Genomic DNA, 20,840 nt, shown 5'->3' on the forward strand with positions numbered 1-20,840 from the left:
TCAATAAATAAAAGCCCACATAAAATGAAACTGTTCCGTATAAACTGTACAGTAATATTTATATAGTATAAGCATGTAATGCAGATGAGGTCTTGTTCTCACCTCCCACCTGCAGTATGACCACAGCAGAGGTGGACCCGGCAATGTTTGAGGCCACACAGGTATACTCTCCAGAATCCAGTTCCTGAACCCCACGGATCCGCAGCGTTCCACGATGGACATCCTGCTCTGCAAATGGAACTGTTCCCAGATCCAGATCCCCTGAAGACGGATGGTGCAAGAATCAAAGAAAACATACGCCGTTGCTGTAACAACCCACTACACCTAATGCAATATCCCAAACAAACTCTAAAACTCATTAAAAACAGCCTCTTAACCATGAAGAAATAATATCATGTTGCATTTTCTTTACGCTGATGAATTTTTAATACGTTTCATTTGGTTAAAGTTTGACACATTGTTGTTATTAAATTTGATTTTGTCAGCTAAATTTTTATGACAGTTTAGTTAAAAAATACTTTCAAAAATTAATACATTTGGCAAAAAATATAATTTTCATCAAAAAACAACAACAAAAATTTAAAAAGATGTGAGGTGTCTTGAGGGTCCATGTATTATCCTTAAGCAGGATGCACATTGTGCGATTTATAATAGTACTTTACGATTGTTTCTTGTCAGACTGTACGAACATGATCATCGCTGTAAGCCATGTCACACTGTAAGATCTCAGTTGTCATTAATGTCAGACTGTACGACAGTCAAGACGCGCTAAAAATGGACGCGCGCAAGAAAACCTGTCTGGAGTTTTACATCATCACGTTCGCTGACAGTGAGCTGCATTATATGCGGAATTGAAATGGCGGCTACTGGCTACAAATAAATCTCTAACGTTAATTTTGGTCATGGCTTGTCTTGAAAAACGAAGACAATTTGACGGTCGTCATAGGAGAAGTCACACTGCAGGACTGCGAGTAAAATCTTCTGACACTGCCAGAATTTCGTCTGAGGTAAAAATTGTATCGCAACAGCCATTAATCGGCTGTCGGTGAACATGTCAAACAAACGATCAAAGACTTCAGATTTTAGCCTAGGATCAGAGGAATCTTTTAGGATTTGCAAAATTTGGGGCAGTGTTTACCTTTTTGCCATTTTACTGATGGAAGAGGAGTACCAGCGGCCTGACATTCTAGAATGGCATCTTCACCAGCAACGACCATCACCACCTGTTGTACCACTGAGATGCTTGGAGGCTCTGAGACAACAACAAGAGAGAAAGGGATTAAACCTAGCATTGTGTGCTGTACTTTATGTCATTTTTTTATTACTACATATAAATTGTTTCTACTTCCTGACAGATTTCATTTGAATATCTGTCTATGATTATGTTCAGAATTGAATACTAGCTAACTACTGAATATGTTACATTTTTGTCACATGACCCCATCACATCACCCCATCAAAAACATTTTGTATTTTTAATCTAATGAAAAAAAATGAAACATTAAAAGGAAAAATTTCTAAAAATTGGGCAGTCTAACAAATAATGAGTCAAGAAAAAGACTAAAAACTGACATTATTTCTGGTTCAGCTATTAAACTTTTCTTTCTTCCTTTAAAAAAAACAAACAAATTAATACTTTTATTTAGCAAGGATACATTAAATTGATCAAAAATTGCACATTTATAATGTTACAAAAGATAGTTTTTTAGTTGATGCTTTTTTTTTAAAAACAAAAAACTTTCTACTCATCTTAAACTCCTGAGCATCACATTTCCAACATTGATAATAATAAGAAGTGTTTCTTGAGCATCAATATGATTTCTGAAGAATCATGAGACAGTGAAGACTAGAGTAATGGCTGCTGAAAAGTAAGCTTTGCCAACACATACATAAATGAATGAATGAATGAATGAATAAATGAACTATATATACTATAATACAAACTAAAATACAGTAGTCAACATTTGAAGTGGATCAAAAAAGTTAATCAAAGAACGGGTATTGTTCAAAATTCATGTATAACTTTGATGAAAGGTTTTGATCCACTTCAAATGTTGACTACTGCATATATACTGTATATAGTTGAGCTGAGTTGAGTTGAGTTGAGTATGCCATTTGACTTAAGTATGACATTCTGTGGCTTGAAAAAATTCCACGGAAAGAATTGAGTGCCAAACAGTTTAACAGAAGCAGCTATAGAACATTTTGGTATATTGCATGTGATATGCCTGCCAACACCTAAAATCTCATTTCATTTTAATGCATGCTGTCCTGTCTCTATAAAAGTTATTGTCAGTCAGTTATATATTCCATCTCTAACTCTGATTTACTATGTGCACTCATTTCATCAACAGAGCCACTGACTCCAGCACCTGCATAACTGACGGTAACAGACTGAGATGCAGTGCCAGCATCATTGGTGGCCAGGCACGTATAGTTCCCAGCATCCTCAGGGACAGCTCCTCTGATTTTCAGCATGCCAGACTCAGAGATGCTCAATCTGAAAGCACAGCCAGTGTTATATTAACCAAAGACTGCTGATGTAATGATTATATTACAGAGACCATTGTGTTTAACACTTTTCAAACTGTATTTTCAAACTGAACAGTATTTTCTTTCCATCAAACTGACTTCTGACTGATCGCAGCATCGAAGCCAGATTTATTCTGATATCTTGACCAAATCTCAGACTGTTAATGGGTTGCGGTCAGTTTATTCAAACAGAAATTAAATATAAATGATCCGTTTTAGGAAAGTGGATAAAAATAACCATCTCAAACAGTGTGTAGATGTATAGTGAGATGAGGGAGGGGGAGCTGGTTGACTACCGATGGTGGTTGGATAGAAAGATGTTGCCATGGCTCCAGAAAACCTTTGGAGGAGGGGATCCAGATGCCGAACAGGAGATGCGGACTTCTGCACCCAGAGAGAAGCTTTGTGTCTGAGGGGAGACAACCACAGATGGGGCCTCTGTAAAGGAAACAGAAATAAACTGTGAATCATTGTTTTCAAAGGGATAGTTTGTCCAAAACTGAACATTCTGTCATTATTTACCCACCCTCATGTCGTTCCAAATCAAACCCATTTGCTGTATTCTTTTTTTCCATGGAACATAAAAGAAGAAAAGAATCTTTACATTCCTTTCTGTAACAGTTCATAGTATGATGAATGATGTGCACCATTCATAATTTAATTGAGATGCCTTCACAATTCCAATTGATATAATGGTAATAATTAACTAGAAATAGGAAAAATAAGTTTATAGACTTTACAGATGGATGGATGGATGGATGGATGGATGGATGGATAGATAGATTGATTCTATATCTATATATCTATACAAAAATAAAAGCCCACAGGTTTGGAATGGCATGAGGTAATAAGTAAATCATTTCTATTCCTACACATTACTTGGCAAAAAGCCTTTCAGACGGCAGACATGGCCAAATAGATAATGAAAACTCCACACGCTATATAATGGTATAATAATGGTGCAAGTCTAACTGCACATGTTGAAAGTGGCTCACAGCGAGATACACTTCATCCATTTGTTCGGTTATTTGTCTCCAAAAGGAACCGCCAATCTAAAATCACATTAATCTTGCTTATTCGAAACATGCAGGGCTCAATCTTGCTGGCTATGTAGAACTTGCGCTGTGGTTTGGAGAGTTGTGATGGAAAACACATGAGGCTGCAGGAGCTGAGTGTTTGACCAGGTGCTGTAGAATACCTAGGACCACCAGCCATACGACAGCCTGACTCTCTCCATGGGCATTTGTGGCTCTGCACTGGTAAGGTCCAGCATCCTGGCTGCGAACCCAATTGATCTCCAGAGAGGAATTGGCCAGTACTTTCACCCTTCCTGAGTGGGACGATAAAGCACTACCAGCCAGATACCAGGTCAGATTATGCCGCACAGAGCCTTGAACCTGGCAGGACAGCACTGCCACTGTCCCCGGGGATGAAGTCACATTCACCGGAGGATGCAGAACAGGAGGGGGCTCTACATTAAGAGAAACGATGATGACATGCTTTAAAAGAGATATTAAAATACAATGTATGTGAGACAACAAATCTCTCAGTTTAATGTTACCATAGAAGTCAAATACAAGACTTTTTGGCTTACAATTTCATTGCAAAAAGCATTTCTCATTTACAATTTCCTTTAATTCTGGAGATTACACCCTCCTTAGCAAGCTGAAGCCTTGTTTATACTTTCACATGACTCTCTGCAGACTGTGCACTTAGTTCACGATGCTCAAGAGGCATTTATACTTGACACGTTCCACATTGAACTATTTTCCGCAACAACAGAAAATATTTGCTTAACCAGCAAGAAACAGCTGTTAAAAATAGTATTTACATTTCACATTAACCTTGCCAGAAGAAAAGAAAACTTCATGTTCCCAGTGAACATTAACCTAGCAAGGAAAACAAAACAAAACAAAACAACAACAAAACAAAACAAAACAAAACAAAACAAAAAAACTAAATGTAAATTTCTTTTCTTTGGTCATATACAAAACGTGGACAAACCAACAAAATACTCTGACTGTGTCTCTGGTTCTAAATTCTTACATTTACAATTATTTTTATTATTTTTATATTTCTTATTTATTGAATATATTTAATTTTTCACAAATACATTTCATATATTTTATAATAATAATTTTATATTTAATATTTAATATATGTATTATATCGGTTGACTACCGATGGTGGTTGGATAGAAAGATGTTGCCATCAATTTGCCAATATTTGCCAATATATATATATATATATATATATATATATATATATATATATATATATATATATATATATATGCTTCTGAAAACAGAAAACACAGTCTTACACAACGTTGGTTCTGAATGTGTCTTGTTTTGAGGATGTTTAAATATTTTACTGGAAAACAAAATGTGGTGCATGATGGTCCGAAGTAGAGCATTGTGAGGCACTGCATGATAGCAGTTTTGGCACATGCACCCTCGTGCTTGTGCGGACGTGTGAAGTATAAACTAGGTTTGAGGGTGTGGGTGTGAATACAAGATTGTGAATGGTGCAGGAAAAAGTATGTAAAATGTGTGTCCATGCAATACCTCTAACAGTGAGTTGCGTGAGAGCTCGTCCCATGCCTGCAGTGCTCTGGGCCACACATTCATATGCTCCCTCATCATTGCCTGAGGCATGTGGAATTTCCCATGATGCTTTAACTGAAGACCTTCAATTACAAAAAAATTTGCAGGTTTAAGTGATGAGTCCAAAAGTGCAGCCTTTGATCACAAACATGCATTTAGCCTACGCAGAAATTCACATAACGTGAATTCACAAATCTGATGTCACTAACAACTAGCTTGCACAGAATACCTTTCACTATAAGTCAGTATTATTTCATGTTCAAACTGTAATTCAAAACAGAGTGACCTTTATAGGGAAATCATTTTTCATGATGACTTTCTTTTGTGCAATACACACAACCCCTGCTGTTCATATTCATTCCAAGATTGATATGTCAGTGAAAGCTCACAAATCCTTCTTGGGTTAGGTTAAATTTCGAATGTAAATGAATGCCCGTGTCAGCACATGGTATCAAACGGAGCAAAAAATTGCCCAGCAAATGTTCACTTTAACATCTCCTCCATTATGTTTATTTAAGGCCATATCACAGGAGAGAATGCCTGCAAAAGGGTTTGTACATGTTTGAAATGAGAGAGATATAGATATGCGAGAAAGAGAGAGGCGAGTGGCCTGAAAAGAGGTGCTTAGCCTTTAGAAAATATAAGAGATCGTATAACATTTTATGACGGCTGTTTTATTTTTCACTTAATTTGAGGTTTGCAATTGTTGTTACCCTGTTACCAATATTTGAAACTCGTCCAAATGCAATTAAGAAGAAAAAAAAGCAGTTTAAATGAGTGATTTTGTTATTTTCCAGCAATAATTACTAATGAAAAAGAAAAAAAAACGTTTTAATACAATAAATATCAATTCAACAGATTATGACAAAATTATGGAATAGTTGTATGATTTTAATTGTTAGCTCAGGAAGATCCTCTGAGGTTGGCCAGGCCAAAAATACCATTGCAGAGGAATGCAGCCATTTGAAACTAGCTATGTTTCATACTAGGTTAATATTTTGATTAGCAACAATATCTAAAAGTACTCTAAAAAGAAGAAAAAGGGAAAGATGGAGTAGAGAAAGGGGACAGCAAAAAAAAAAAAAAAGATAATATTTGAGAAGAGCCTCACTCATAGGTTCTTTCCTCTCCTATTGTTCTTCCGCCTTTGGTGAATCTCAGTTTATAGGGCAGGTCACTCTCCACAGAGCAGTCAATCGTAGCAGGCTGCATGTAGAACCCTCTTATCACAGTGGGCATACTCACCAGTGGAGGCTCTGTAAGGTGAGAGGGAACCAAATGTTAAACTGGATCATCACAGCTGGGTTAACAACAACACAACATAAACAATGCCATCTTAAGAAACAAAACAAAACAAAAACAAAAAAGTATTTAAACTGTTTAAACTGTTCAAAGTTCAAACTGAGTCCAGTGGATTTTGAATGCGAACAAAACAAAACAAAAATAAAAAAGTATTTAAACAGTATTTAAACTGTTCAAAGTTCAAACTGAGTCCAGTGGATTTTGAATGCAACTTAAATGCAAACAAAACAAAAATCAAAAAGTATTTAAACAGTTCAAACTGTTCAAAGTTCAGAGTCCAGTGGATTTTGAATGCAACTTGAATGCTAACAAAACAAAACAAAATAAAAAAGTATTTAAACAGTTTAAACTGTTCAAAGTTCAAACTGAGGATTTTGAATGCGAACAAAACAAAACAAAGCAAAAATTTAAACAAAAGTATTTAAAGGGGCTATATGCTTTTTTCTGAAATTTAAACTCGCGACTGACACCTGTGGCCAAAAAACGGAACTGCTCTTCCTTTCTGCTCGCTCTCGTACGTGCACACTTCACAAGTCATCCGCTGCAAAGAAGTCTACATTATGTTTACAGAGGTAAGAACAGTCAAATACATATATTGTTTGAGAAACTAAGTTTGTTTGCTGACTAGCGGTGGTGGCAGAGTGATCTGAAACGTTTAACATGAACGCGCTTGACGTCACATCCGCAGACAGCGCGCGAAAAATCCGACCCGACAGAAAATAGGAAAAATAGGATACAGGCTTATAGGTGCACCCACTGTGAGCTGACAAGGTGTCAGTATGCTCATCAGGAGATGTTTGAGTCATACATGGTCAAATAAAAAGGCTATTGTTACGTTTATTTTGGGGAAAAAGTTGCATATAGGCCCTTTAAACAGTGTTTAAACTGTTCAAAGTGAGTCCAATGGATTTTGAATGCAACTTAAATGCAAACAAAACAAAACCCAGAAAAAAAACACTCATCTGGGATGTTGAAAGAGACTCACCTGGGATGATGTTGGTATATGACACACTAGACAGTCTCTGAAAGTTGTAGCCTTCTCCATCATTTCCAGACACTTTGAGGAAGAAGCTCTGAGAGGGTGTTCGAAACTGCGGGATGCTCCAAATACCTCCTGAGCCTCCATCGCCAGGCAAAGGCACAGGAATGGTACGCAACGAGCGCCCCCCTAAAGATACTAACTCCATATTGGTAACCAGACCTGGAGGCTTCAGACCTGAACACTTCAAAATCACATGAGCGGGTACACCTGGAGGAAAATGGGATGCATTTAATATATAATTCTTAATACAGTTAAGGCAGTTCTGGCACAAACTGAGTATTACCCTTTTTCCTTCAAAATGTGGCTGGAGCAATTATTAAATGACTTTTTAACATTAAAAAAATGATTAATGATATAAATACTATATATATATACCAAATGGTGATGTAGTAATACCTTTAATAGGTCTCTCTCTGGTCCTGATGAACTCTGTGACAGGTATACTAGAGAAACCTGCCCTGAAGTCCAGGTTGCTCACACCTGTTACTCTGAGTGTGTGTCTCCCACTGCATCCCACCTAGACAAGAGAAAAAGCAGGTTTCAATCACTGACATTTTTCAGAAGGATCTGTTATGCATATACCTAAATTTTAAATATGATCTTGCATCACTGTTCAAAGCTTTCAGGTGTTACCTTTAATGTCCATGGTCCGGGTCGAGGGTTCTTTAGGTTGACCACCCGTGCTGAGTTTGGGATGTTGAGCAGTTCTGTTAGACCCTGCCTCTCTCCAACTATACGGCCTATAATTATTCAAATAACAATTTAAAAAGGTTTAGTAATAGGGGTTCTTTGCAAAGTACAATAACTTATACTCCTTTAAGTGAAAAGGCATGAACAACCATTCAATACAAAACAATAGCATGTTCCTACCAAGAGGGTCTCTGAGCTCAATTTGAGGTGCTGGACCACTCAATGACACAGTGACTTCTTTTAAACTAGGGTCAAAGGGCACCTCCCACTGGGTCTCTTGGGCAGTTTCATGGTCAGATGAAAGAAGGTGGACCTTCATGGCCTGGACAGTTTCCTCAACCCATTTAAGAACCTAAACAAAACCAAATGAATTGTCAAAAGTAGAGAAGAGGTTTCATTGTGTAAAAAAAAGAAAAGAAAATAACATTATTGGACATTATAAATCTTATTTGTGGAAAAGCACAAAGGACAGCTGGGATCTCCATTCACTTCCACTGTATGGGAAGAGCAGCTTAAACATTCCCCTAAATATCTTCTTTTGTGTTCTGCATAAGAAAGAAAGTCATGTCTATGATCAAAAGCTCTGACATGAATCCATTCCAAGATGTTAAATGCAGGCAAGGTAGGATCTCAGTGACATCATCTCTGTTCATGCAGACTGTCTCACAGAGGTATGTCACAAGCAGATCCTTATTAAACAGTGAGGAAATGAGATCAGATCATCTATCAGAGAGAGAATGCAAACTATTCCTGGGCTGACAAGCTATAAACTTCTCAAAGACCAGCACAAACAGTCAAACAGTAAAGGATTGCTTTTCACCCTAAATGATCACAGGGATCACAGTAGATATATTAACAGTACATGGAAAAAAGTACAGGTAATGCATTAGTCATTCTGAAACCATTGCAGATGAGACAAGCAGCATCAAAAATAGACATGGAGGGCTTAAAAAGAAAGTTTAAAAAAAGTTATTTCATCATTTACTCACGCTCATGCCTTTCCAACCCTGTATGACTTTTTCATGGATCACAAAATAAGCAAAAAGAGCAACATAAAAGTATCATGTAAATGGTCAATATATGCTTCTGAAGTCATATGATAGATTTGTGTGGAGAACTTACTCAAATTAAGTTTTTATTCTCTAAGTCTCTTCAGCCAGCTGATGCCTTCAGCCTTCTCAGCCATTGGACGCACCACTTTTTTGACACTTTTATGATGTATTGCATCTTTTAATTTTGTGTTACAAAAGAGAAAGAAAGTCACACAGGTTTATAACAACATGCAGGTGAGTAAATGATGGCAGAATGTTCATTTTTGAGCTAACTATCCCTTTAACCTCATTCATTTTGAATATTGCAAGGTGCATGAACAAAAAAAAGCAGAATGTGCACTAGGAGATGATGAGTCGGTAATGTGAATTTATGTCCATTATCTGACAGAACAACTGTCTGAATGCACTACAGTGATCTGTGAGAAGTCATTTACACTTAACACCAACTTTATGTCCCTTAGACAAACAACTTAAACTGTTTCCTCAGTATTTTTAGATTTCAGCCATTAACTTCTTTAGAGACAGCTGTGTGTATTTGTTCTGAACTTTTTGTATTGACTACAGACGTAATGGCTGCTCTGTGTCCATACCACTGAACGAAAACATCACTTCAGTAAGCCCGTGAGAATGACGCTTATTTAACACATCTTTATATATTTAGGAATGAGAGAGAAAATTGGAGCGAGTGTAGCCTTTGATAATTTCATTACTCAGATTCTCCCCTATTTCTTTCTCTCTAGATCTCTCTCACTCTCTTTGGCTGCAGACGGCAGCTGGTTCCTTTCGGAGTTTACAACTGGAAACAGCTGTAATGAGTGCCACATGTGCAACTATCCCCCACAGAGTAGCAAAAAGCTCACCAATGACCTACATCTGCCTCACACCAGTGTCTGTTTCAATGGATGCCTCATGGGAGCCGGGAAGATTAAACTAGTAATAGATAATAGACAAAAAGACAGCAGCGGAGGAATATAAGGTTAACTATGTTCAGATAACGGCCTGTGTGTGTCCCGGAAAGGTTTGAAAGCTACCCCTCAAAAGAGAACATCATAGTCAAAAGGATCCTGAAACCATATCCAGTGTGACGAACCTTAATGGGAGGCAACAGACTGGCTTCCTCTGGAAGTTGAACTGTCATGTTTCAAAGATTAGTTGTGGAGGAGTGTTGGTCAGGAAGCATACGTGAAAAGGATGTGGAGGTCAGCTGAGGATCAGCCGAATTCCAACTAAGCACCCACACTGTTTGTATAACTGATGGTTTAAAGGGACAGTTCACCTAAAATAAATAATAAATGACCCATCAAAGTCATCAATTACTCACATCCACTTGTTCCTCCGTGGAACACAAGAGGATACAACGTTTAAGAATCAGCTCATAATGAAAGTGAATGCATTCTAAAAAATGCTGGGTTATGTTTTTAAACCAAAATTTGGATTTAATGCTGGGTTCAGCCTGTTCAGCCAGCCCGGTCATTTTATTGGGTTATTTGTAATATTTTTACCCAGGTGCTGGGTTTCTGTAACGCAGCTGCTGGGTAATTTTTAATGTCAATACAAATGATGAACCACCTGAACTGGAACTTGGTCAATGTAACCCAATGTTGTGTAGTCTGTGCAAAACGGTTAAAACTGGATACATTTGTCAACGGTCATTTTGTGTTCAGTTCTGAGAGAAAACTTATTGAGGGGATATTTCCTGAATGAAATTAAGGTTTGTATTACATTGTATTTCCATCAAATTATTACTGTGCAAATAGGAAAACGTCTGTAGTCTCACAGTTTACCTTTTTGTTTACGTCACAGCTAACGCCTGCTTGGAACTAGCCTTCTACAAACGTAGCATACACCGGATCTACACTCAAAGCGAACATAGCGCCTGTTCCACCAGGAAGTTTCACTTAAATGTCAGACAGATGAGATGGCACAAGGTAAAGCTGTTTTTGATGTAATTTTTCAAACATGAATATATAAGATTGTCATTTAATGAATTGGAACAGCTTACTGATATAAATTTTCTTTCTACAGATTTTGTGTAGAGTATTTTATGATTGTAAAAGACTGACTTGCCATTGAATAAAAAATAGGCAGTAATAGATTCTATTTACACTAAGTGAAAAATAGCATATTCTTAGCGATTGCTGCTATTTACACTAAGTTTAGATTTTATTACTATTCTATTTATATTTGACAATAAGTGTAAATAGTAGTAAGATGCTTATAAATAGTGGCAGATACTATTTGCACCTCAGTGTTGTTGTACATTAAACTGTATGCAATAATAACAAATATATTGTAAATGATTATATTTATTAAAATTATATGGATGCCACCTTATTGGGCTAATAAAGCCCTCCCTACACCTACCTCTAAACCTAGCCGATAAACACTTTATTTTTAAACACGTTTTTTACACTTTTCGAATATTTTCAACCTTTTTATTGAAAATAAATACCTTTCCAATGTGATATGTGATGGGAAAAGGGAGTAAATCGAGTTTGGCAAAAAGCAGATTCGAACTCGGGTCAATTTGCATCAGAAACTTTTTACCTCACGCCTTACCCCTACACTATTACTGCTATTGTCAATCTAGCATCTTCCGTAATTTTGTTTGGCCCAACCAGACATCAGTAGGCGGAGTTAGTGTAAATAGCCTCTGCCAAAAAGGTGGGCTATTTGCACTTAGTGTAAAAAACATTGAATATGAACTGCTCCTGTCCTATTTTATTTTTATTATTTAAAATGAAAAACCTTCAATATCAGGTTTACTGACCAAGCACTGTCAAAAAACAACCCAGCAAATGGGTGAATGAACAGAATAAGCTGGGTCAATATAACCCAGCATGTGTTCTGTCCAATATTTACCCAGCTCTGGGTTGCCAAATAACCCAGAAGCATTTTTTTAAGAGTTTGGGGACTCTCAAAAAAGCACCATAAAAGTATCATAAAACTAGTCCATGTGAATCATGCGCTATGGTAAAGAGCAGCAAGGACATTCATCAACATTTCTTCTTTTGTGCTCTACAGAAGAAAAAAAGTATTGCAGGTTTAGAATGACATGAGGTTGAGTAAATGATGACAGAATTTTAGTTTTTGGGTCGAATGCCCCTTTAATGCTCTACTGGAAATATACTGTAGTATAGGGACCCAGGAAACACACATCCAACCAAAAAGTGTGCGTTGGATGCACTGTAACTCTAAAGTATCTGCCAAATCCGTTAATCCGTAGGGACCAAGACAATTAAGTCTTGAACTTAGTTCCGATGGTTTTTATTTCATCTATTCACTGGAGAATGTCTAAAACTTGCTTGTCTTTTCCTGTGACACCAAAGCAATACATTTTTCTTCCTCTCTCAAAGGTGGCCCACAAAGGTTCTCCATATTACAGACAAGACTTTGGTCACCTATGACAAAAACAGAGCAGGAGATCCAGACTAGACTGGATCTAGTTACACTTGCTCAGACACTCTTGCTGTTAGGTCTGTCCGATTGAAAACACCTGTGGACAATGTCCATGTGCTAGTTAAAGTGGTGTTGAACCACTTTGACTGTGAATGTGTTCAATTGGATGGAAGTTTTGCATAATAAGCTGTTGCAAAGGTAGAGATACTGTATTAATAATTATAAAACAGATAGTTCCGGTCCTTGATTCTGATTGGTTGAGCCGCGTTCGAAGCCATTGCAAATTACTCAACAAACATACACCTGTGACCGCATTACATTAGTATTACTCAGCTTCACGTCGTGCCTAATAACGCCCCTTAGCTGTTCTAAATGCACTGTAAAACACAGCTTCATGGGGATTATTACTTTAAATTCCCATCCCTCCATTCTCTTCAGTGATTTACATGACATTTTCCTTTGTTCAGCTAAAACAATTCATGCATATTTCTGTGACTACGTCAAATTTCTGAACAATTGGTGGATTAGTGAGAATCACTATTGTTAAATTCAGGGGTCTTCATACAGGTCTGTGACCCCAAGGGGTCAACGTCAATCAAATCTATTAAAAAGCTAAAGTTAAGCAAAATTGTCTCTATAAATTCAACTAAAAATGTAAATGTGAAGTACAATTACATGATGCCAATGATTTTTAATGGCTTTGCAATGTACAGTCAGCATCTTTACAATATTTAAATAAATAAATATGATACTATACAGATCTAAATATAGGCCAGGCTTCAAATGCAACACTCAATATGTAACAGGGTGTCCTCCCTCCATCTCTTTATCCACCAACTGAAAAAAGTCTGTGATTTAGTTATTCCATCATAACAAGATATTCCATCAATACTAAAGTCGCTTACACTTTATTTTAAGGTGTCCGTGTTACAGTGAAATATACATTTAAGTATTGAGTAATGATAATTAACTACATGGGTTATGGTTAGGATAAGGGTGTGGTTTGGGGTTAGTTGCATGTAATTATGTACAAATAGCAATTACTATATAGTATCTAACGTGTAACAAGGACACTGTAAAAAAAAGTGTTACCCTAAAGTCTTCTGCCAATTAAGTCTTCTGTCAATAAAGTACCCAAATCTCCACCTTCACCTTGACTTTGGCCGGCCTGGGGTTTCAGCCAAACCATTAGACTCTTTAAAGCACCGACACGCTTTCATAAAGCTTTATCTGCAAATCACTCCAGTGATTAAGCTGAGCACCGTCCTTTGTTTAAGTAGTGCCTCCTCCTTCAGCTCCACAAAGAGCTGTCTGTTGGAGACGTCCAACCTGGACGCTGGACAGGCAGCTGTGCTGGATAGAGCAGGCATGATAGATCATATCCGGGATTACTAAGTAAAATAAGCCCTGCTCTCTCTCTTTGCCCCCTTCCCCTCCCAAAAAAATGACAAAGCGCTGTGTGTATTTGATTTGGCTCTTGCTTATTTAACTCCTATCAGAGAAGAACCATTCAGGGTAGATGTGGAGAGCAATCTTGAGGTTTCTGCGGATTTACGGATTTGCCTTCATTCGTTTTTCAAAATCCCACCCATTGACTAATCAAAAGTAAAAAATGCACCTGACATGGGAGTGTGTTTTCATACTTGGACATAAAATGTCGGAGAATTTAGGAACATGTATTAACTAGGGATGAACAACACTGGGAAGATCCTGTATGGGGCACTGTGTAACCGAACCATATAAAAGATGTTTAAATTTGACACAAGAAGTTATTTAAGCAGCATATACAGAGAATTTACAGAGCTTAAAGGATTAGTTCATGGCCAAAGTAGTATACTTTGAAAGGCTGGGCCTTTAGACTTCTTGGTGAATGTCTGTGGGATGAAAGTAAACTGTCAGAGCTCTAAGAGCAACTGTGTGACCCTGACTTTGAGACCATTCTCACAGAGCAGCAGGGGTGTTGGAGAGTGTTAACAGCTCGAGGTTGCCAAGTCATCCTGAGCGCAGACACTCTCACCAACAGGTACAGGTGGTAAAGCTCTACTACCATCTACTACTACCAAACTACCATCAGCTGCCCACCTCCACAGGACCATAAATCAATTACACACACATATCCAATTACAAATACACATCCGCAAATATGCTTTTCTTTACTTTTCAGGCCTTTTTGCCTTGTTGTCTTATGGATAACTTTTTCCATAGTTGTTGCTGGAAGACTCCGGCTCTGCCATGTCCTGTGTTGACATGCATGATACCACTGTCTCACAAAGAGGAAGGTCTGCTTTATTTCATGTCTCACTATGACGAACATGCTTCATTTTAGTCTGCAAACCATGAAACACAAACTGAAATATGTGCCCTTTCAGATTATTGAGTTAAGTGGATTTTGCATTCAAAACACTGCTGTACAGTTAATGTTGTGGCAGATATAATTCCTTCACATGTCCTTCACATCTGGTTAGTCCATTCGAGTGGCAGCTTTCATCGATCATTGAAACCAAGCCACACGCTGAATGAGCACTGTACTTCTAGATAATGGAGGTTTTGTTTTTTTTATTGTGTGTCCAAAAAAATTACAAGCAAAACAACCAATGTATTTTTTCCAGAATTTTTTTTTCTTTCTTTCTACTACTGAGTTTAAAAACATTTTGCTTGAAAAAACATTTTTTTGTGACTTTTTTCTTCTTTTTTTCTTTTTTGTGAATCAAAAAGTTTAAACCCAATGGATAAGCAACAGTTGCTGGTGAATATAAATCGATTATTGCTGTCTCGCATCTAACACAAAAGTTTTTGCTTATATATGTGTGTATATATATTTATATATACAGTATATTATATATAAGTGTGTGTATGTGTGTGTGTCTGTGTGTGTGTGTGTGTGTGTGTGTGTATATACACATACACAAATATATGATATAAACAAAAACTTTTATGTTAGATCGCGATTAATCGGTTTGACAGCACAAAAAATATATATTAATTTATTTTTTTATTTTTATTTTTTATTTTTTGGTGCACAATAAAGACAAAAAAATGATGGTGCCATACTAAACTTACACATCACACCACTATACTGCCCTATGTGTCTGCAATTTACATACATATGAATGTCATATGAGTTCATGCGTCTCACCTCATTGACTTGCTGTTTGTCCAGGTGAAAAATTTGACCGGAGCTGGTGGCAGCAATCTCCTCATAGGCTCTGTATCCCGGCTGGGAGCGATCCCCACAGTCCCCCGTCAACACAAACACAACCTGGATTCAGAGGGGACGTTTATGAGTGTGAGTGTTTGGTTGGGGGGTTGGGTGTTGGGATTAAATGTCAACACTGGTGTATATTCCATGAAGAGCAGATGGATTTTTAAAATGGGCTGTGAGATATTTCGATTTATGGCTTATAACTTCACAACCTGAAAGTTCAATATTTAAAGTTGAAGTGTAATTTCTGCAAAAAGGTTTTTCAAACTGCCGTCGGTACCTGAGACTGTCGGAGCTGTACTAACTGAAGAACATCTCTTTTCAGGCGATAATCTTTGGCTCTGGCATCTGTGAAAACATAGATGAAGGATCCAGGTAGCGAGACCTCCAGAGCCTTCTTGATGGCCCCGATGCTCATCTCTGGACAATCCCCTCCACCCTGAGAGGGAACAACAAGGCCTTCATCGTTGACATTGACATTTATGCACTGACCAAAAAAGCACAAAAAAGCACAAAAAAACACATATTGTATTGGCCTGGGTACAAGTTCTAGTACTTACTTTAGAGCCCAAAGGGACAATAAGAACAGACTGCTAATAAAAATGTTGCGCTGAAGACAGATCAAGTGCTGAGATGAGCCAAGATACTCAGCAGAAGCCACAGAGAGCAAATAAGAACAGAGTACAGAATATGATTCGATGATGATTTATGAAGGAAGAGGCCAACGGCTGCTGTGTCTCTTGCTGCTAAAGAATACAAGTGTAAACACCTGAGTAAAGGTAACTAGGGGGGTCTGAAGGTTGAAGATGAGCGGACGGCAGCATTTTGGATGGAGGAAGCGGATGCTGGCAGAGCAGTGTTTGAGTTGCAGTAATCACCAATAACTAAAGCCAGGCCATCATTTCAGCAAGTTAATGCAGTTTGAGAAATTAAGAAATTATGCTAACTGTAGCACAGATTATTTGCAGATGAATTGAATATGTAAACTTGACATTGTATCAATCTATCTCAGTTATTTAGAGTATTATTTATATAATTTCTATATTTTATTTAGCAGCGTTGACCATCATGTAACTCTCAAAGTTATAAATAATTTAACTCACAACTTATAAAACTTTAACTAAAAATGTAAAAACAGTTAAATGTAATCTTCAGCAAATTTCAAAATTAATAATTGTTCACACTGTACATTATAATGTTGTGATGTCTAATTGCCCTTGTAACACTTTTTAAAGTGTTTTATGTCTAATATATTTTGACAAAACAGAATAAAATTTCAACATCGGCCATTCATCAGTTATCAGCCATTAAAATAATTATCGGTTTATTGATACTAGCATGAATTTAAATATCAGTTAATTACTATCAAATAATGTAATCATTCTTAGCACTGCTAAATCCTTATCAAATAAAAATGATTAATCTCTATTAAACAAATAAAGTGTTATAAATTATTAATACGTATAAATGGGCGTTATAAATATTAATTATATTCTATAAACATTCTCTGCTGGTCTGTTTTAAGGGGATTTGGGGCTTAAACTTAAAACCAGTTAAACCATTTGAAAATCAGCTTGGGAGAATAGCTAGACCAGCAAACCATAGGTGAATCCCTATTAAATAAATTACAATAGGGTTATTTTTCCTCTGAAAAGTTGCTCTTTTATAGTCTGTTGCCCACCTGAACAAACAGCTCTTGAAGATCCTTCTGGAACTTCTTAGGGTCAGTAGTGATGGAAACAGGACCGATGTCTGGTGAGGAAAAACAAAGAAATCAAGAAGCATCTATTTTACAATATCAACTGTGTGCACAATCTGAAGGTTCAGGTTACTGTCCTTTTGGAGCCCTTCATTGAGTGCTTGGAAAGTCTATCACAACACTTCAACAAACAAATCCCTGGGGAGTAGGAGTTTTGAAAAGATTAACCTTCTTCACCCTCATTAATGAATTTGAAACAGTGAGGATTACGTCCATCTAAAGCCCCTTCCTCAGATACGACCCTACTAACGAGTGTCTCAAGTCTCTTTCTAGATACAGACCCAGCCAACTCCCAATCACGAAACACATTTGTCCCGGATTCTACCTCATCAACATCTGCGGTTACAAATGACTGTCCTGTAACGTTTGACAGCTGAGAAAATAAATGATAGACCATGCAAAATTCCAGCAGTCCTCATGTGATACCAAACTGGGTTCATAACCTGATTCATTAATTTTTTAGGACTGTCATCATCCAGCTAGATAATCTCTGACCTCTTCCCCTTTCTCTACTTTATCTCTCTCCCTTTCTTTTGTCTCAGGATGAATTGTGTCCTCCCTGAATTTGGCATTTATTTGGACTCACTCAGAATCTGATTGATTAGAGAGCTGAATATACAGCACATGGATGAACCAGCATACACAAAATATATTGTTTATGGTCAGAGTATGGGTCTGATATCCCCACATTATTTATTACTCTGACTTACTTTTAAAGGTTATTAAAAAATAGAAGACAAAGAGGAGGATTACAATTTTGACAGTGCTTTGGGAGAATGGACAGAAGAGAAAAATTTGGACCATGTCTGAGGGGTAGTCTGTCTTCTTCTGAGAGCAAATAGGACAGATCAATACACCATTACATGATAATAATAACAATAAAAAACTTTTAAGTTATGATCTTCAGCACTGAATGCCAACACCCTATGAATCCTGATCCAATGCTGAATCCTATTATATTAGAGTATATTATAAATAATAAAATAACATTTTATTAATAATATTTTGTCAACAATAATATTAATATTTTAGAAACATTCTTTGCTGAAAAAAATCAACAGCATGATTCCCTGCTCTCCCAGCATGGTCAGGCTGGTCTGTTTTGACGTTTTAAGGGGTTTTGGACATTCTTAAACATAAAACCTGTTATATCCATCTCTAAATCAGTTTGGACTAGCTTAAACTAGCTAAGAACCAACTTTTCAGCTTATTATATTATATATAAACTTGTATTTATGATATTTTATCAACATTAATATCAATATTTTAAAGAATATTTTCTGCTGTAAACAAGCTGTTTTGCTGGTTTAGGGATGTTTGGGGCATTAGAGAAACCAGTTAAACCATCTGTAAGTCACCTTAGGAGAGCATCAAGCCTAGCTTAAACCAGCCAAGACCAGCAAACCAACTAAGGCTGGTTTAGGTTCCTTATTCATTTTCATCTTCTGCACTGTCTTTCTCCATCCCTCTCTCAGCTGTGAGGGGCCATTAAGTTGTGTTGCTGTCACGCCTTTCTGTCTGTCACCGGCTGTCTTTGTGATCTCAGCGGTTTACAAGGTCCTCAAGGGAACACTACATTAAAAGGTGAGGGATGGACTGGCACCATCCCCCCTACCAGTCTAGCACTGACGTCTCTCCTCTGACTGGGGGGCTGGGTTGACTCTTCCGGAGAATTGGATGGAGGACTGGGGGTGATTGTGTTAATTACATACTACCAGGCAACATGTGCTTCTCATCAGCTCCATGGGCACCCTACCCCCTAAGGCTAACAGATACTTGGTTTGAACCAGGCTAGATTGTGTAAGTGTACCTGAGAACACAGTGCGCTCTCTGCAGTCTGTGAGCAGATGTGGAATTTAAACAGATTTAATGAGCGTGGACAACATAGTGATAGAAACTGAAAAATGGTGACATGGTTTGAAGATTCACACCAAAGCTATTTGTTTATCTTTTGTTTTGTTCCTTTCGTTGCATTGGAGTTGTGGGTTGTCAGTTTTTATTACTATTCCTTCGATTAGTAAATTACATAAAATAATTATAATATTAGGCTACTATTGTCATGATATAAGTAGGCCTATGGCTGATCATGTGATGTTAATGGCGACACCCATGAGGGGGCTACCCGCGACATGAATAATAAAACATCTTCTACATTCTCTAAATTACTTTTAATTTTTTACGGATCACAACCTTTCAGCGGTCCCTGGTGGTGAAAATGTTCCTAGCAGCCCAAACATCTTTGTTCAAATTAGTTCATTGACATTCTAGTGCTTGGCCAAACAAACTTCTAAAAACTTTATCAAGCGTTTCTCCATATGGAACTTTAGGCATAGATATTCGATCAGCAGTTATTCATTCTTTGGAATCACTTTTATAAGGCAACGTAACTGACAAGAATGAATTATAATTCACATTATTCATAAGATTGAAACATAGGATTTTGTAATACCTGGATCATGGAAAGGAACCAGCACGAAGTTCCTGATTGGTCTCGTTCTGCGGCTCAGAGTTCTCTCCAGGATCCGAGACGCACCATCTATCACCTGTTTGAGATCGTCATACATAGAGCCGGTAACATCGAAGACAAAGGCCAGTGTTGAAGCGCTGTCATCCGCGCCGGAGTGACTCTTCGCGGGGGGAACGGATGAGGAGCGCGCGCTGATAGTCAGCGCCAAGATGAGGAAATTTGCAAGAAAGTTATTCATTCTTGCTTGAAATGCATTAGACCAGTATTTTAAACGTGTCAAACATATGAAGAAAAAAAAATCACCGTAACATGAATGATAAAAATGCAAGTGATGTAAACCCGATGATTGAGGGAGAAAAATAAAGAAAATCAGTTAATTCCTGAAGAAGAAAAAGAAATGTCTCTGAAATCTTCAATCCAGTCGTTCTTACAAAAAAGTCAGTGTAAATAATCCTACTCGCACTGGATAAACACTACTTGGAGTAAATTCCATATGTCTTGTCCCATCCTTGGCTGAGTTTTGGAGAAAACTTGTAAGAAGCGCGTGGACCCTCTGGAGCTGAACACTGCAGCGTTGGGGAGGGGTGTGAGGAGTCCTTACAACCTGATTTTTTGTGTGTGTAACTTGACCCGACTGTGACTCCCAACCCCAGCCCACATGGCCTGCTCCAGTTTACCAGGGAGCCACTCAAGAAACTCGTGCCAACTGCCATGAGACAGAGATGGAATGGAACTTTGTATATTACAATAACAATGTCTGGAGGAATTGATGACACTGCATAGTAAAAA

General features: G+C 37.5%; 1 protein-coding gene across 1 annotated transcript in view; it reads right to left on the reverse strand.

Annotated features, from left to right (window-relative positions):
• hmcn2 (hemicentin 2) overlaps positions 1-20,632 on the reverse strand; it is a 91,915-nt gene extending 71,283 nt beyond the window's left edge. Inside the window, exons 1-15 of the mRNA XM_084087153.1 lie at positions 20,034-20,632; positions 17,507-17,577; positions 16,106-16,264; positions 15,760-15,882; positions 8,353-8,524; positions 8,116-8,222; positions 7,879-7,999; positions 7,426-7,689; positions 6,250-6,394; positions 5,100-5,221; positions 3,731-4,003; positions 2,829-2,970; positions 2,373-2,500; positions 1,139-1,252; positions 103-261 (exon numbers count right to left, since the gene is read on the reverse strand). Of these exons, the coding sequence (XP_083943279.1) occupies positions 103-261; positions 1,139-1,252; positions 2,373-2,500; positions 2,829-2,970; positions 3,731-4,003; positions 5,100-5,221; positions 6,250-6,394; positions 7,426-7,689; positions 7,879-7,999; positions 8,116-8,222; positions 8,353-8,524; positions 15,760-15,882; positions 16,106-16,264; positions 17,507-17,577; positions 20,034-20,289 (2,356 nt within the window). The 5' untranslated portion in view covers positions 20,290-20,632. The remainder of the gene's footprint in view (positions 1-102; positions 262-1,138; positions 1,253-2,372; positions 2,501-2,828; positions 2,971-3,730; positions 4,004-5,099; positions 5,222-6,249; positions 6,395-7,425; positions 7,690-7,878; positions 8,000-8,115; positions 8,223-8,352; positions 8,525-15,759; positions 15,883-16,105; positions 16,265-17,506; positions 17,578-20,033) is intronic.
• Between the last annotated feature and the right edge of the window lie 208 nt (positions 20,633-20,840).

Source organism: Abramis brama (genome assembly GCF_963993115.1).
Source record: "Abramis brama genome assembly, chromosome: 16".
Lineage (NCBI taxonomy): Eukaryota > Metazoa > Chordata > Actinopteri > Cypriniformes > Leuciscidae > Abramis > Abramis brama.